Raw genomic sequence first — 18,654 nt, 5'->3', positions numbered from 1 at the left:
TTTCTCATTTTCTAATGATCTCCACCTGTGACTTTAACCAGTCCTGGTGGGTAAGGAGTTTAATGCAATTCAGGGCAACTTACCTCCTAAACTATCAGAATTTTAGTCATGTTTGAAAATCACTTAGTAAGCTTTCGTAGTCTTCAGTCATGACACACAGAATTCATCTGCTTGTGTTTCTGATCCTTTTAAGGTTTGAAACGCTATTGAAAAGGCTGAGAGTTTGGTTAGCTGAAGGTATTAAAAAGAAATCAATAGAATGTTCTGATTTGAAACAGCTCCCTGACCTAGAGGCTTACTAGGACTGCAAAATGAGTCCAGTGCCTTTCCTCTCAAACACTTTGCAGGTTTGCAGCTTAACCCAACTCCTTTATTGGTAACGTGAGCAGCTCAGGCATCAGCGAAAACTGCAACTTCCTCTTAAAAGACAGGAAGGGAAAAACTCAGATTTCCCCTTGTTTCCAGTGTCTTGAAAATGGTTGGCTTCTGTTTAAAAGAGGAAAATAATTTCTCAAGGCACAAAGGCTTCGGAAAAGAAAACCTTCCTCAAAAGGTGCTCAGGCCTTTCACACTTAGACAATCACCACTCACAAGTCACTCTGTGCTCTGGGCATCCACACTCCCTGTCAAAACTCCCCTCTGATTTGTGACTGGCCAATCCCACAAAAGTCAAATGCCATCTAAATGTGGTTCCTTGGAAAAACTTTTTCCTCCTTTTTTCAGCCAAAGCTGCCATACACAATAGCACCTAATGAATGCAGAATGGAGGTGGTCTCTACCTTAAATCTTGGGAGAAATTAAGAACTATGCCAGAGTGTGAAAGCTACTACTTTAACCACTACTCAGGCTCTGAAAAATACTTTTACAAAGAAAGGGGTGCAAATGCAGAGGGGACAAGGAGTCATTATGATTTCTGTTACTGTCATGTTTTTTACATGGCACTTTTTTTTGTGAGGCTGCTGTTTTCCATCCACATACAGACACAGCCCATGGCTCAGCCAATGACTGATGTCTCCCATCAGGAAAAACTCTGTCCTATATGGCATCGTGGTTGCTCTGCTGTGGCTTTTGGTGAGAGCCTTAGGAGACAGAATGCAAACAGGAAGCCTGGGCTGGGATTTCCCTTGCAGAAAATCCCATGCATCACCCTAATCCTCCAATCAGTGATTACACTCTACTGATTAGGGATGTAAGAGATAATGATTATTACACAGAAACCCCCCAAGTTGGCATTTAGATAGCTCTATTCAATTGCAAAGTGTTTTACATAATTAACCATGATGGGATTGTCTTTGCTGCACCTCTGCAATAGTGTATTCCCACACAGTTTTGAAAGATACATGTGAGAACCAATTATGCAGAGTGGCAAAAATGGATCTGTGGGAGCTCTTTGCTGTTCTCCTCAGTGCCCAGCATGGAGAGCACAATGACTCTGACACTGTGGTACTGCCAAGCTGGCACGTGGTAATTTCACAGTGGCCATGAGACAATTATGTCCCCTGGCTGTACACAGCCCATGGAGTGGCATTTTCTTGTCACCTTCTGAGCTCCTAGGAGTTAGCTAACATGAGTTTCATCTGAAACTTATAAGGCATTCTTTAAACTGTAATGGGTTTCAAGACCTAAGGTACTACCAGGACAAATGACCATGATCTGCAGCACTACACAAACCACAGATTGAGTCCTGCCTCAAACCCAAGCTGGTCACTGAACCTGACCATTTCCTTTAAGGAAAAAGCCAGGTCTTATTCTTTAGAGAAAATGAATCTACTGTGCTGCTGAATAACAACATCCTACCACCAGATCCATCTAATTTGGGTTTTTAGCTCTTGGATCAATTACAGAGCCCTTTTCTCTCACAACCCTTTTCCCCTCCTGCTCTCTTTTTAAGCACTGCAATGACATCACTAGTTCATCTTTGCCTGTTTATATAAGGTGTTTAAAATTTCTGACCATAATGTCAGTTTCCAAATTTTTTTTTATATCTTTTCTGAATCCGGTCCATGAAGATTTTGAAAAAATGTGACTATATGAACTAGACATTACATATATTCTTACACCTATTTTACAAAAAGGGGAACAGAAATATGGTGTTTATATGTCATGAGACCTCCAAAAACTGCTTTTCCCCCCACCTTTGCTATATGCTTTTAAAGACTTCTTGGGGTGTCACTGAAAGCAGATTAATACTTACTACAAATATTTTAATACTCGTAGTTTTTACTACATTTTTACTACATATAATTAAGCTACTGTAAAAGAGAAAACTTTCTAATACTGTTGGATATAAGCAATGATATTAAAAACATTATCTGTATTTCACATGGCTTGCTCTCAAGCTAGCACCACCAAATGCATTTCTCTTGTCAGTAACTGATGCCTTCTCATATTTGATGTATTGGAAAAAGGAAAAAGTATTGGAAGAGGAAATTATTAACAATATTGCAAGATGCTGAGGCCTTTTAAAGGTAACTGAAATAACTTTTCACATGTAGTTGTTGGGATGCAGGACTGAAATTAGCTTGTTTCCTGGACCTGAGCTGTTTGCCCTTCACACACAGGAGTATTGTAGGCAACCTACTGCACTCAACACAGGTCCTGCAGACCCAAAGATACACAAGGAGTTTGGCCAATCAGTTCTTTTGTTCTGTTAGCAATCTCAAGGTTTTAATTTCTCAGATAATTTCTTAGCAGTCTGTTGCTCCTGTTACCTTGTATTGTCCATAAGAGGAGACATTGGGAGCACTGGGAGGGGTTACTGTCTTTGATCCATTTAAGACATCAGGCAAGACTAAACCCCTCCTATCTGTACCACACTTGCACCTCTGGAGGAGAAAATGAGAAGGCTATGCAAGATTTCTTGAGTGAAGCCAAGGCAGTGCAAGTGCTTCTGCCTAAAGCAGGAGAATAGCTGGAGCACTTTTCCATTCAAGAACAGAGAACATGAAATCACAAATATCACCCCCAGGAGAAGTGACTGAACTGAATATGAAACAGGTACAGAGCTAATAAACCTGAACTGTCAGTGATGGTGTTTTCTCAGACAAGGACAGAGGAGGAAGCCAGCTACAATGTTCACCAGTCCTTAGCAGATGAACACGGGCAGAGAGCTGTCAGAGAATCAGGGCAAAGGAACAGCAGTGACAACACAGCAAAAAGCATTCCCAGTCCACCTGTGATGGAGGATGATTAAATTCTGCTGGGGAAAATGTATTGACTGTAGGAGGAGGTTACAAATGCCATGCTCTGTTTCCATTTTGACTCACTAGTGGGAACAATAGTAGCAGTGAAAGGAGACAGGACAGAAATTAAAAAGTGGTTGAAGAGGTTCTTTGCTAGTATGCTCTTCATCCCAGCATAAACCACCTCTTTGACTTTAAAGAAAAGGTACAGCTTGTTTCCAGTCTGACCAGCTCCTTCACACTCCACATAGCACAGAGCTGCATGATATTTAGGCATCAACTTAGTATACCCTTCTAAACGGAAGATGATACTTCCTATTAAAGGAGAAATAAATAAAATAAATAGAAAATACTACTTGTTACAAAAAGGAGAGAGTTTGCTTGCTAATGTGCTGACTGGGTGGAAGAAAGAGAGTGACTTGGGATTTGGAGGTTTAATTAGGTTCACGCCCAGAACATGCTGTTACAGAACCCAGAAGGTAAAGAGGAAGAGGTAAAAGAGAGAGCTCAGACTTACATCTGTTTGGATGATGCTCCATGCATTAGTGAGGCCAATATTTCCATCTGTCCCATACAAGTGAAGTCCTTTCTTCAGATCCCGCTGAGCATACTTGTCAATCTAAAACCAACAACAAAAGACACAGAACTCAAAATTTGCTGACTATCACCTTTCAAATCAAAGAGCATGGAGCATAGTGCTGTTGGACAATGGTCCTGTACTGAAATGAATAAAAGTTTAACCAACATTTTGTAAATAACATGAAGAGTTCCTCTTCTGAGCTTATGTTCCTGTTTCCTATCACAGAAACCTTTACTACATCTTTTCCCTTCTCACATAACTACCAAAGTACTACAAGGAGACTGGATGCAGTTTAACCACTCATTTTTGCAAATAAGCCTATCTATGAAATCATTCATGTACACCCAGTGTTTCCTTTTAGTTTAGTATATTAATTGGGACCAAGTGCATTAATGTGTACTCCTCCACAGTGGAAAACAGACAGACACGGTGCATTCCCTAGTGATTGCCCCTCTGGAACTTGTCATTCCAATGGGAAGGACTGTCTAAAATGATGTAACCAATGCTAATTTTAAGTTAACAGAGGCAGCAAAGGTATTCTGCTTCTCCCATACACTTAGGCTTCACTTCTGATTTGTGCAGTCAGAATAGCTTCCTGACTGCAGCTGCAAAAAAAGTGGATGCAAAGTATCTTGCACAATGTTAAAGAGGAATTTTCAACCCACTACATCATAATTATTAAGGGAAAAACATAAAGTTACTCAACAGTATGACTACAAAAATACTCTGACCTCAAAGCTCACCATGTCCTGGAAGCCTCTGCTGTATGTGCAAAAGATTGTGCTTGATCTGTCCAGTTCTTTTGTTTCCTTCCCTAAAGTTTACCAGCATCATGTTGAGCCAGTAATAAAAAAGCTTCGAGGCAGTACAAGAAACAGCACAAGTTAAGATTAATTACAACTTAATCTCAGCACCTTAACTATCATGCAAGGCCTTTCTCATGGATGCCTTCCTTAAACAGTAGGTGCTGTGATCCCTCTGTAATTATCATGTAAGCTGCTTTTGGCTTTACACAGAGATTATACACAGTCACTGGTACGTTAATTAGAAGAGAACACCAAAGCTGAAAGCTGTCATTAAATTTGGAATTAGTTGAGAAAATTACAGGCAATAAACGATAAACTTATGTGTGCTGGGGATTCCTAGCCTTCATTTAAGAATTAGATTGAATTGTGTTTCAGCTCTGCACTTACCCTCAGCTCCCTGTGTCTCAACTGGACCTGCTGTGATCTCCAGCAGTGCCATCAATTAGGATGGAAGGGCAGGGTTGTGATGCCAGTCTCAGAGAGGCCTGGAAATTTAGTTAATGTCCTACAGAGGCAGTGAGGTAAATTAATTGTTGGAAAACTAATTCTTATTCAGAAACTGACAGAGGTGAAGAGGAACAGGGTAACTAAGGGCAGATGAGGACAGAAATCCAGCAAGGCAATCTGTTACCTTGAAGATGAAAGAGAAAGGTTTATTTTAAATATTATCTCACCTGAGAATATCTGGCATGTAGAGTGAGAAAGCTACACACCAGCCTTGGGTTCATATCAGTAATTCTTATTTGAAGGGTAAATGCCACGTTAAAAGGATGCAAAATGCAAAGTTTGCACTTCCTTAATCAAGTTTTCCTTTGCAATCTTGACATCCTATTTGAGATGGATCATGATAATTTATTAACTTAACATTCACAGAAGATCAAGAGCAAAGTTTTGTTAGTCCATGTGTGCTTTAACATGGTCTGAAGAGATTGTGTCACCAAGCATTCCTGATCTTCCTTCTACCTGGAGAAGCCTACTAGCAAGCGACTTGCTGAGGCTTCCCCATAAAATTAACCACTTTTGCTGCACAAAGAGTGCAAGGCCTTTATACTGGGAACACAGCTGGCATCAGATTTCCGTATTTCAGAAACTGAGTAACCAGCAGAGCATTGGTCAAGAAAACAGGTATTATGTGACCAGTTCTCCTAGTGCTATTTCACAAAGCCTCAACATCAAGTCCTGCACATGGTATGACTCACCATTATTTGTTGTTTTAAAGATAAAGTGCCTGCTTGAATCTTGCTTGGAAGATGATGTAATGATTTTTGGAATCTCACACCACGCATGTGTCTCATTTCCTTATCTCCGTCTCATCTCTGTGCAGGCTACGACTTTGAAAGAGGCAAACACATGTTGTGGAACATGGAACTGCCAGATTGCTTTACCTTTTTATTTCATGTCCACTGATAGGGAAGGCATCTGGAAATACCAGTTTTACACATATATACACAGTGAGAACTTAGATTGATTTGAGTGATGGTAAAGGTAGGACTTTACATAGCTCTGTTTTACTAAAGTTTCCATCTGACCTTCTAATTAAGTGTGCTGCACACACAACAGTATGCTGCTCTCTGAAGAGCAGCTGATTTAAGATCTCTTTGTCAGACACACACAGCTACTCCTTGAGGCACTCACACTCTTCTGTTTGCTTACACTAGGGTCAGAAAGGTGTTGATCAAACCCTAGGAATAACCTTGTACAGAATGACTGAGTTTGTGGGTGACGACGGGGCTCCAGGAGAAAGGGGGAACAGGGATCAGCCCTTGGCCTCCTGGCACTTGTGTCTGCAGCTGAAGCAGCAGCAGGAAGCCCCCCCACCCTCTGTGTCTCCCCTGTTTCCATTTGTTATTAATGTGTTACCTTGCATGAATTAATCAGTGTGATGTAGCCTTGGACTTCCTGAGAGCCCAGATGAAATTGAACAGGAGGGCTGCTCTCGTTCCCACTGAGAGCAGCTCAGTCTCTACGTGCAGTCCTATTAAAAGCACATTGACCTCTGGCTCAAATAACCTGTGTGCAAGGTTATAAGATGGGTATTTTTCCCCCAGTTGAAGCACTGCTTAAAGCTCTAGACATACAATTCCTACTGGCTTTGACTAGAGAGAGGTAAGTAAAACCCAAAGTCGATTTGTGGGGCACAGCTGGCAAGTGCTCTTCCAGGTCCTCCTGTTTCCTTCTAACTTCAATTCTTTTCCTTCCTCAAAATATTTTTAGAATAACAGGAACTTTTCAATATGCCTTTATTCTAATTGTAACTTTGATATAAATAAAAACTCCCAAAACACCCCCAGCTGTCTCTTCTGCCTTTAATTTAATTTTTTCAGAAAATGATCTTTCTGAAAATGAAATGCTGCGCCACAGTGATTCATCACATCTTCTGACAAATGATCCTACCCAATATTCACCAATCTGTCAGCTTCCCTTGTTTGTCTCTGAGCTACCAGTCCTCAGCCAGGCAAAATGTCTATCTCAAACCTGGACTGAAGTATTATATTTAATATTCTGCAATTTGAATCTGCTGCATTCTTCCATACACAAGCCAGGCCCTTCACAAATTGCAGCTCTAGGGAAGAAGCACAAAGAAGAATAACAAAAACTCTGCAGACAAACTGTTGCTCCAAATGAAGTGCATGTGGAATACCACGTCTTTAGACTAAAGAGTTTCTTAAAGATTTGGTAGCAAGAACCTTTTATCAATCTGTTAGTGAAGAACAGAAAAATTCTTTTCCTCCTTGGGATTCATTGGTCAACAGATGAGAGTTGAAAGCTTGAAGCTGGCATGCCATCCATGCAAATTCCTGTGAGCCCTGGGTTCACAGACACACTGGAGCCTTGCCCTTGCTTCTCAGCCCCATCAGGTTCCAGTGGTGTTTCTGGTAGGTTAAATGTGTCCCAGTGTGGTGATCCACTACAATCCATGCCTTCAAGAGAAGCCCTTCTTAGAGCAGAGCATGCATATTGTTGCACTTTACTTAAGCTAAGATCCTGTTCCTACTGAAAAGAAGAAATATTTCCTCACTGATTTCCATTAGGCCCTAATAGGGCTCTTAAATCTCTCACTGTCCTATTAAAAAGACTTTCTCAAAAATATATACTGATCTAAGGTGCACAAGTCATGTGCAGAGAGTTTCAGGCAATGAAAGAAACTCAGTATTTGAACTGCAGAAAGGAAAGCTACAAGAGATGTGACAGGACTGGAGAGAACCTGCCACAGAGGTCAGGAAAAGTGGCTGGAAGCTGGATGCAGCTAGAGAGAAAGGGCAGGGATCTCTCTGAGCCTCACCTGAACTACAGCTGGGACAAAACATTGCCTAAAAAAAATCTTACTCCAGCCTGCATATAAATTCAGGCCAAATTAAAGTGTTTCCTTCTTAATCTGCAATCCCTTGAGGCAGCTACTTAAGCTGTAGCAGTGCACACATAAGGCTGCTTTTACTGTCAGCTTTGTTCCCTCATTGCCTCAGAAACCCAGAGCCTCTGAGCAGAAGTGTGGCTGGCTGGCTGACAAGCCCAGCTGGAGAAGCCAGCACACTTCAAAAGGACCTGGGGCTGTCAGACTCCACCTTGTCTCCTTGAATAAGACAAGCTAAGAATAATTGAGGATGAGATAAAAACTATGTAACAACAGTGACAACAAACTCCTGCTTAGCACAGACATGCTGGAAGCACTACATGAACATTCTTCACTGCAAACAACCAGGTTCATAATTAATTCCATCTCTGCTTTACAGATGGGGGGCTGTAGGGACCTCTCACTCTGTCTAAATGAAAGGCTTTGGAGTTTATGTACTTATTGTTAAGGTATGAAACAGAAGACAAATACTGTTCCCTCGAGAAGCTCAGTCCTGTAATTCTGCCTCTGATAAGCAGCAGGAAGTGCTTTGAGCAAAACATCTTGGGCAAACAACAGAGTTGTGTCTGTGAAGAACAGGGGTATTATCAGTATTTACAGCTAAGATGAGGCACAACTTTGATCAAACTGAAGCTCCAGCAATACTGAAGGCAGAGTCCTTCCCTTGTCCCAGCACACTGAGAGAGAAGGTGGCTTTACTGGAATCTTCCCTGGAATAAAGGTCAAAAGAAGGCTATGGGGGGATCCTTATTAACTCCTTTTGAACTTGTTGAAAGCATGAGATGTCACTTAGATTGGGCATAGCCTTTAGGAAAAGGCCAGAGGATGCCAGCTTTGTAACCTGCAGGCAACTGGAGACTTTTAATTTCAAGCCTCAATGCCTTCCTACCACAATGTGAACAAAACTTCTCCCCAAAAAGTCCCCTAAACTGGAGAAAGTCTCTCAGCAGTGCTCCAATATAGGTAAGCAAATATTCTTGACCTTTCTGGTGATTGCTTCCCCTACCTCTGTGCCTCTCCAGCAGAACAGGAGAGGCTTTAAGGAAATGACAAAATATCCAATAGTTTCCCACCGGGCAAAACTTTTAATTTAATGCCTTGATAATCATTCTCTACAAATAGCAGGCAGTGGGAAATCGAATGTAAACAGAAAGTTACTAATCTATAAGGTCATTTGTGGAAGCCTTTGCCTGCTAAGAAGAGATGAGATTGATTGTACCAACAGTTAAGGCTTGTTTTAAATGAGATGTCCCCAAGCCTGCCTATAAGAAGCTGAGAGCCATAAAAGCCTCACCACTGAAGTCTTCCTTACACCATCTGCCTAGAAATAGAAATCTTGTAAGATTTTAGTAAATAAGAGCTACTGCATGATTTTTGGTGATATTTGGCAGTTAAGGAACAATATGCTAATTTCTTGCCAGTATCATCAATGTTGCACATCTCCAGAACACTTCGCTCAGCGCTCTGGGATTCCCTTCCTCGTTTTTTCCCCAAATGTGAAAAAACTTCAGGACTTAATGTTTAGGTTTTTTGTTTTGTGGGTTGTTTTTTTTTTTTTTTTTTTTTTTTTTTTTTTTTGTAATTGCTTCTTTTAACACAGAAACCCACTAGCTAGTGAATTCTCTTCTCCTAACTTGACTGCAAAAGCCAACATCAAGCATCACCTTACAGATCTTCTAAACTTCAATAATTTAGTTGAAATACTTATTTCTCCAGCAGTGTTTGATATCAAGGGAGATGCACTGGCACTGGCTGTGTAACTTCAGAAGAGTAAAGAATACAGGAACAGAAGATCAAAGGAAATGGTCTGGGAGCAGAAAGAATGAATGTTTCTGAAACCTACTGGCTTAGGTCAGCTGAGCAAAGACCTTTCAGCTGTGCCACAGGCTCTCTACAGAGTCTTGAAAAGCCACTGCTTCTCTTGTTTCAGCTATTTGTAAAACAGGAATTACCTGACTCTAGTCATACCATAAAATTAATAATACAATAAATAATTTGCAGTAGGCATTTGAGTATCAAACACAATGTGGAAGATGAAGCACTTGTACAGAATCTGAGACAATGAATGGATTTTCTAACCTGAAAGAGAGAGAGAGAGGGAGGAACCTTCCCAGCACTTAGAGGTAAAGCTTCATTAGGAAGCAAAAGGAAGGTAAAGCACATCTTGCACTGGCCTGGAGCAGGCAATTGGTGAAACTATAAGAGAAAGAGTCTCCCTCTATGTGCTCTGGCAAGAACCAAGAAGTTGCAATGGTGTTTAATAAGAAAATAATGGAGTCAAAGAACTTGGGTTTTTCAAACCAGTGTTTCCCGGGCCATGGTTTGTGCATATAATTAATTGCAGTTTCAGCCACTGTCTCCTGCTGCTGTTTGAGTGCAGGCAGCAGCAACCAGCTGAGGCCACAGGAAAGGAGCCACTGAAACATCCCTGTACTTTCCGTACTATTGAAATGCCAATGAATGCCACAGCAGCTTTAGTTCCTCTGTTTTAAACAGGAGATCACAAGGATGGCAAGTCACTAGAGTCTGCAACTCAAAATCTTTTATGCAAGAGCAGATTCAAATGTTTCTAGCAAACTGCACCAGATTTTGTCCAAATGATGCCTTTTAAGGTCCAAGGGAGAGACAGGCATTTTATCATTGTTTAGCTTCCTATTACTGCTGGTGTAAGGGGAAATACACTGCTCTGTAGCCAGAGGCCACAGCATGTAACCTGTTCTTAGGCCCAGCAACAGCTGAATTACTTGTGAGTCAGGTCCTCAGGTTTGTTTAAATAAAGCACATCATAACAAGCTCAAAATGTTAAGCTGCAGCTGTGCAGTTTCTTGGCTCATTTAGAGAATGAAGCCAGTAGCAGAGCTAACACCTTATTTCAGCTGTCTGTCAGTATGGCACAGGTACTGCCCAATGAGATAGTCCAAGACATCCTTAAAAAACCCCTCAATCTTCTTTATTTTTAGTGAAACTAGGGGTGGAAGGTTTAAATATGAATTCTTGGCTTGCTGCTTCTTGTTTTAAAGGAGTTGGAATGCTGCAGCAGACATGGGGAAAGGGCTGGGTGAAACTAAGCAGGTAAATCAAATCAGTTGCTTACTCAAAAGCCTGACATTGCAAAGTAACTACCATGTTATTAAGTCAATTCTTCTTAACAATTATGGATTTTGGTGACAAAAGCCTCACCAGTGTGTTGGAGGAATTTCAGGTGAGTGAACACTGAAGTGCATGGCTTTTGTGACATACCTAATTACAGAGTATTCAGGATACATTTGCTGCTGATTCTGTAGAAGGAAACTTTTGTTTACATAGAAATAGGCTCTTCTTCAGATTATTAATTATTGTTATTATTATTATTTCTGGTTGGGAAAACCCATCCTCAACAGCAGTGACACTGGCAAAGCTGTGAGTCATTGTGGTCTAACTGTGCCATTTCTCTTCCACAATGAAACTCCCCTTGCAGCAGGTTTTCTTCATATACTTGCTCCAAAGCTGACTGACACAAAAGAGCTTCTGTTCCCTTTCTCCAGTTACATTTCCCACCAAGTGTTCCTCTCTGCAAGCCTCCCCTGCCATCACATATCAGTCTCGTGTTCCACAGATCTCCCAACTACCCTCAAAGCCCTCCTCTGGCTCCTGTGCCACCCCTGCTACTCACTTCAATCGTCTTTCCCCACACATGGGCCTGATTCACTCCTTTCCCTCCTGTCCCAGAAAATGGTAATTTTTGCTTGATCTCTAGTGGCCTCAGGAGCACACCTGTGCCAGGGTGTAAAGAGTCCTCTGAACTATGCTCATGTACTGAAATTCCATGCACACTGAATCCAAGCCAGCAGAAAAAAGAAATACTCTTTTCAAAACCTATGTTGAGCATATGCCCAGGTTATCTGTATTCGGTTTCCTTTTAAAATTTTAAAATAGATAATCACTTTCATTTATCCTCAACAGTCATCAGTATCACCTCAGATAAGCAAAATGGGAAGGATGCTAATTAACATAATACATGCAGTTGAGCCTTTGTTTGCCAAGAGACATGAAAGGTGGGTTGCATTTGTGTTTCAAGTGCTAACAGCCTGTTATCTCCAACTATGCAGACCCAAAAAAGAGCACACACATCCCCCCACCCACCTAGGGATGCACACACATGTCAATAGAGCCTTAGACCCAATTAGCTGCCACAAAGGCTTCAGGACTGCAGGGCAAGAGAAAGCAGGGACACAAAGCCCTTCCCTTGTAGGAATGAATGACCCCCGTGTGATTAGGTACCAGGACCAGTGACATTGGACACATAATCCTTTGCAGAGCTGTGGGCTGGAAAAGGGAAGGCAGCACTTTGCTCACAGAGATGAAGAACTTGGCCATTTGCCCACTGAGCCATTTGCTGCAGCTGTCCCATGGGATCAAACTTGGTTTCAATTATTTACCATAGTCATTTACTTAGCTTAAAGGTGAATGAGAGCACGTTCAAATAAGATAGAGCACTACTAAAATAACAGAGGAGGAGGGATAACTAAGGCAAATAATGCCCTGTGTTCCCACTGTGGTAAGAGAAGATGAATGAGGCCCCCACACTGTGTAAATGTGGGCTATCTGCAGATCCATTTATCCAGTTAACTTAATTTCCTCATACATTTATGACTTTGGTAGAAAAATACAAGCCAAAATACAGATTTGTCCACTGCTGTAAGGTAAAAACAACTCTGCAAACATCAAAACAATTACACCCTTTGTGTAATGGGCCTCTGGTGTCACCTGAGCCTTGCTGGGGCCATGGGGAAGGCTCTAAGCTCCTCAGGTTATTCACAGGAATGGGCATTGCCACCTCTTGGTGTCAGAGCTGCTCTGCTGAGCACAGACCTCAGCTCCACTGGCACCAGTAACAACTGGGCAAGCTGCAAAGCTGCTGGGGGACAGGGCTGGCTAATTTCCTCAGGGGTAGAAATTTTCCCAATTCCTTCCAACAAGGAAATCAAACGTCTACTGATAAACCATCTTTCTCTGAGCTGGAACTAAAAGACCCATTTAAAAACCAAACCAAACCCACTGAAGGGTTAAAATCTGCTACTCTGCCTGGAGAAACTTGTCTGAAAAGAGTGATTCTGTGGAAACAGATTGAAAGCCGTGTCTTCCTAGATCCAGGGAATGTTAATCCTTAGGGGAAAGTGAGGTTTGCACACAGCCTGCTTTATTATTCTTAAGATAAGCTTTCTCTGAAATTAACTTACTTTAAATAAATAATGCTGTGAGGAGAACTACCATCATCCTTGGAGGGAACAGAGCACCAGGCAAAGTCAAGCACACTCTAGTGGGCTTCATTCCTGTTCCAGCATGGTCTCTGCTCAGCCTGGAAATAGGAAAAGTGCAGAATGCACTCCTTGAGAGAGAGGGCAGCACAAATCCAAAATCCAGGAAAAACAGGAGAAACAGTTGGCTACCTAGCAGAAACTCAACAAAACCAGCAGAGTTGCCTGGCCAAGGAGCAGAGAAGGTGATGACCCCCTTACCTATCTTTTCTTCCTTGAAAAAACATGGATGTGTACTTGGAAGAACAAAGGATCTGCTAAATGCCAGCTCAGCTGGCAGGAATCTTGCTGACAATGGAGTTGCTCACTTTTATGCAACCTGGCATCCTCACATGGTGTCTCCAGTGGCTCAGACCCCTGTTTCTGTGAGGGTGCACAAAAGCTTGAAAACCATTCCCTCTCCAAACCCACAACCCTGACACCAAGGTGTTCTGACCTTCAGCAACTGGAATTACTGGGTCTAATCCCAGGTAAGCTTTTCAGTGATGATGTCATAAACTGGTAAACAAGATGTCTTGGAAAGCTGGTAAATAACCAAAGCAACAGAAGTGAATAACTGTTATTAAATGCCTCCCTTGTTTTAATGAAATCAACAATTGCAGCTCTTCAATGCACTTCACTGAAAGCAGATTTAATCGTGAATTGAATGATTTGGGACTCAGTCACTGCAAATGAATAAACTACATGGAGATTGCTTTCCATAATAACAGAAAACAAGCAAATAAACAAACTGCCAGCCACAATTATATGGCACCAAATGCAGGTTTCCAACACTCCCTTCTTCCAATACTGTCAGAACAAAGCCACATTTCTCACTGGAAGTCACATGAGTTGAATGGAGAAGGAAATATGGTTGATACCCTGTATGCTAAGCAGACATAAGTGACAGTGCCTTCACTAAGTGAGAGACTGGATGTTCCACGCAGAACAGAACTGCATGTGCTGTTTTTGCACAGAAAAAGTGGCTTTTGCCAAAGGAGCAGCAGCCACCCTGCTAAGTGGCACCAAAGGTGCTGTGTTTTCAAAAGGCAGTGGTTGAGCTTAGGACCTCAAATGAGTTTCTGCCATGTGCCAGAGCCCCTTCCAGGAATGGCACCGAGGTGCTCAAAGCAAACCAGGCAGACTGAGCCACTGTCCATGATGGTCTGCTTTGTTCAGGATCAGCCTCTGTCAGGGGGGTGAGTTATCCCTTGGAGATGAGCAGAAACCAAAGTGTAAGATTGAATCTGCCACATGTGACAACAGTCCCAAGAACACCTGTGAGGATGCTCCCCAGCTCCTTCTGGCTTATTTTGAATTTATTGTTCATGCTTCTACCTTTCAAAATGAGCCCCTCTTTCCTAATTGAGAGACTGACTTTTTGCAAAAGAGAAGCATTAATCCCAAGTCTCTCCTTAAAAGCGGAAATTGTCTGTTCCCTCTCATCCCCCTTGGATTCTCTGTCATTAACACTGCCTGCAATAGCTCCAAGACATTTTTTTCCATAGGGCATTCATTTGGGTCTTTCTACCTACCTAAATTTAGTAGTTTTGACACCTCTGAAGAGCTCAAATTTGACTGAAATTTTCTATCAGTGTCAAGAGTTATGAGGGCACAAGAGGAAAAAAGAAGTCACTGCAGCCACATTGAATGTATTTTAAAAAGTAAAATTTACAAAAAAACCCCCCATTGTTAAAAACAGAGGATTCTGTCAGAGGGGCTTTTAGTGGGTTTTTGATACAAAGTTATTTGGTATTTTTCCGATGCTATGGAAGGAAGCGTAAAAATCACAGCTAATGAAATTTTGCAGATACCACCCAAAACTCCAAAACTTGCCATGCATTAAAGAATCTGCTGATCTCACTTGTCCTGCTTGGTTACAGAGCCTCAGGGCTTATCCAGACAAATACCAGAAAAGACATCCAAGAAAAATACATGTGAGGTCACACTATAAGACTGGAAACTATATTCTGGAAAGCAGGAAACCTGTGCAAGGACTGAGGAATGGAGATGGACATGCTCTGAGGGCAATACTCCCAGCTCACAGAGGCAACAGTCATGGGTTTATTCAACCCCACCTGCACAAGGGCAGGTTATTGTCATTACCTCCACACTGCAGAACTGATACCCATTTTTTCAAAAATCTACTGAATATCTGAAAGGATTCCAGAGAAGACCCACAATAAAAAGCCATCCCTGAGAAGTGTGCTTTCCTTCACATGACTAACATTCTTGGAAGAACTAATAGAGTGACAAGGTCAAAAAGCAGTGTAATTGCAATCTTCAGGTACCCACATGGAGCAGCAGCTCTCAACAGCAGACAGCACTTAACTCTACCACAAAATGAAATAATGAGAGTTAGTGGTTAGAGCTTTTTAGACAGACAAATACAAGATAGACACAAGGCACAATTTTATCCATGAAGCAAAAATAAATCCTTGGAACAAATCATTGAGCAATGAGATGCAGTCAATGATGCCTTTAAACTAAGACTCAAGAATTTTTTAAAATTACAATTCAGGTGTAATTAGTTTGATGACAAGAATACTGATTGAAGCATTATGGACCATAGGAGACTGTAACTGTCTCATCTGGTCTTAAAATTTACAAATCTTCCCAGCAGGCCACAAGTTTTCCATGGATAGGGACTGGATTATTCATGCCAGACTATGTCACCTGTGCCCTGCAGTTTGACCTTTGTTTCAAATCCATCCTGAAAGAACAGCTGACAGCAAACATCTCAGTCTCTCCAGTGCACCCCATCCTGGGACTCAGGCACTGTTCCTTTTAAACTGGCACTTGTGATCTGGGGCACAAATTCTCCTCAGTCACAGCCTGAGTTCTCTCAATGAGCTCTCCATCTGCCAAATCCACATCTCCCTTGTCCATGTCAGCCCTGACTGTCCTCTGGGAGCCATGTCATCCAACACAGAGAGGCCAGCTGCTCCAGAGCCACCATCTGCAGCAGGCTCATGTGCCCTGCAGCACACCCATGGCATTTGTCTTAGGGGCTGCTTTGGTGTGCCTTCCCTGGTTACAGTGGGAGCCTGCACAGCCCCCAGGACTGTGGGGGACAGGGACCCTGCAGGGACAGGCCAAGCCTCAGGAGTCACAGGTCAGCAGCTCCAAGATGTGTTGCCTTAACTCCCCTGGTACAAGCAAGCACATTTTAGTCCCTCTCACATACAGTCAGGACTCCAAGATAAAGAGCAAAAGGTGCCTTCAATTTAACTTTCAGCAATGAATATCCTATGATTATTTTGTAGTCCAAACAACTGAGTTCTTTTGGCTCTTTTAATTTCACAGGAACACTCTGTCTCTTACCTGTCCTTTGTCCTTTACCTGCCCCGCCAGCTACTTCCCTGAGAATTTGCAGCACTGGCTTGGCAGTGTGTGGGATCACCAGGACCCTTCCCAGACCATACCCAATTAATGCTCATAAAGTCAGGCATATAAATACTGGAAAAGGCAGTTTTAGCAAAAACAAAAATCTGTCTGAGAGCAGTTCTGCTGTTTATTCATCACTGATCATTTTCCTTTAACACATTTTCTTCCTTCTGTCAGGGGAGTGCAAAGCAGCCTGCTTGGTTCAGGATGACAAACAGCAGAACCTAAATATTAAATAGTAAAGAGTCAGAGAATGCTTTTTTGAAAAACCTGTAAGTAACAAAAAAAAAAAAAAAAAACCCAAAAAAAACCCCCAAAAACCCAACCCAAACCAAACAAAAACTCACAAACCCCCCAAATTAACCTAGCAGCATGAAAAAAAAAATTGAAAAATTGCAGGCTGGGGTTAGTCTGCACAAGTCACTGAATCCAAAGGAGCAACCTTTTACTTTTACCAATGCTACCAGCTTTTGGGGAACTTTGAGAAATCCCATAATGCTGGCATGGGAGTTGGTAAAATACTCCAGATACTGAATCCAGCAACTGTAGTTGAGAATTTTGGCTTTTACTAAAAAAAGATTTTTTTATAAGATGTTGAGGGCTTGTTGTTTATGCTAAAAGTTTTAAAATATTAAAAAGCAAAAGGCAAGTCCCCTCCCCCCAGCCCAGTAAGAAGAAAGCATTGTATTTGTCATTCTGCCTCGCTGCCATTGTTATCTTGCATGATTTCATCCAGTGAAGGCTGGCAGCTTCCCAGCTCTGGTGAGGCTCTGGCACAGCCCCATGGGCTGATGATAGGACTATTTAACAGATGCTGTTGCTATGTAGACTATTTATACTCGTTCAGAATATCACAAAATAACAAGTACTGGACATACAGTGCTGTCACCTGAGCATCAAAATGCACTTAAAAAATTACTAAAGACCATTTCCTTCTTATGATATGCCTGGCTTTTTCTGGTTGTTGTTTTTTTTTCCCTATCAGATTCTATTTAAATATCTTTTTATTTCATGAAGCATGACCACTTTAACAAGAGGCAGTGACCAAATCCCCTCAGCTGTGCACCTATGACAAGCAGCTCTCAAGTGGTCACACAAGAACTGCTTCACTATGCAACAATCTGACAACAGAGGGGGAAGTCTTTGCTATGCCAACTTTCACCTGTCTTGGGCTTGACTGCTGGAAAATGCAATAGCCAAAAATTGTTAGAATCTCTTTATCTATGATGGCTTTTCAAAATCAGAAAAGAATGATACAGGATCAGGTGCTTTTCCATATTCCTACACTTCTTGACATAGTGTTGCTGAAATTTTTGCCATCACATCTGTGAAGACAAATGGAGGAAAAAACCAAACAACAAAACCTGTAAAAAACCACCACACCAAAACAACAAGAAGAAAATCACAACAATAAAACAGTGGCTCCAATTACCTTTCTACACCAATCAACACAAAACCCACGATGACTGTAATTTCAGAAGACTCTAATTCAGTGTAGTGTTGCTTTGGGATATAAAACCTGACATACTCTTCTGAGTGCTGGTGAGGTCAGGGGTTAGCATCCTTATCTCTGAATTTTGGAAAATTTGGAAGTCATCAAGAGAACTAACAATGGTGAAACCCATCAGTATCACTTGGAAGTGCTGCAGTATTCTAACAATGAAAAGGAAAACCACAACTCTCAAAGCCTATTGTGACAAAAGATCGAGTGGCATCAACTCTGACAGGAGGAAAGAGTCAGGAATCACCAAGACAGAATGTGGGATGTAAATGTCACAGGAGTCAGAGTGCCCCTGGAGGATGAAAAGCTTTGGGAAACTTGTCTGTGTGACACCACAGGCAAACATGCCAGTCAGACATTTCTACTGAAATAGAAATGTGCCAGTGGTCTCTGCTGCCAGCACAGCCAAGGCTCATCAGCACCACTGAGAGATCCACAGAACTACAACGTGGAGGGCTCCAACAGCACTACAGAAAGTCCTGGGACAGGGTCTGGATCCCAGCAGTTCTGAAGCTGCAAAGCCACATCCCCATGTACAGACTTCATTGAGCACTAATTGTTTCTTTGCTA

At 41.9% G+C, this 18,654-nt stretch overlaps 1 protein-coding gene across 2 annotated transcripts in view; it reads right to left on the bottom strand.

Moving 5' to 3' along the window:
• TSPAN4 (tetraspanin 4) overlaps nucleotides 1-18,654 on the bottom strand; it is a 420,715-nt gene that overhangs the window by 17,191 nt on the left and 384,870 nt on the right. For both annotated transcript variants that reach the window (XM_058026126.1, XM_058026124.1), the window contains one exon: nucleotides 3,700-3,801. In XM_058026126.1, coding sequence (XP_057882109.1) covers nucleotides 3,700-3,801 — 102 coding nt within the window. The remainder of the gene's footprint in view (nucleotides 1-3,699; nucleotides 3,802-18,654) is intronic.

This window comes from Melospiza georgiana, chromosome 6 (assembly GCF_028018845.1).
Source record: "Melospiza georgiana isolate bMelGeo1 chromosome 6, bMelGeo1.pri, whole genome shotgun sequence".
Lineage (NCBI taxonomy): Eukaryota > Metazoa > Chordata > Aves > Passeriformes > Passerellidae > Melospiza > Melospiza georgiana.
Note: the sequence above shows the minus strand (reverse complement) of the source record. Positions and strands in the feature narration are given on the sequence as shown.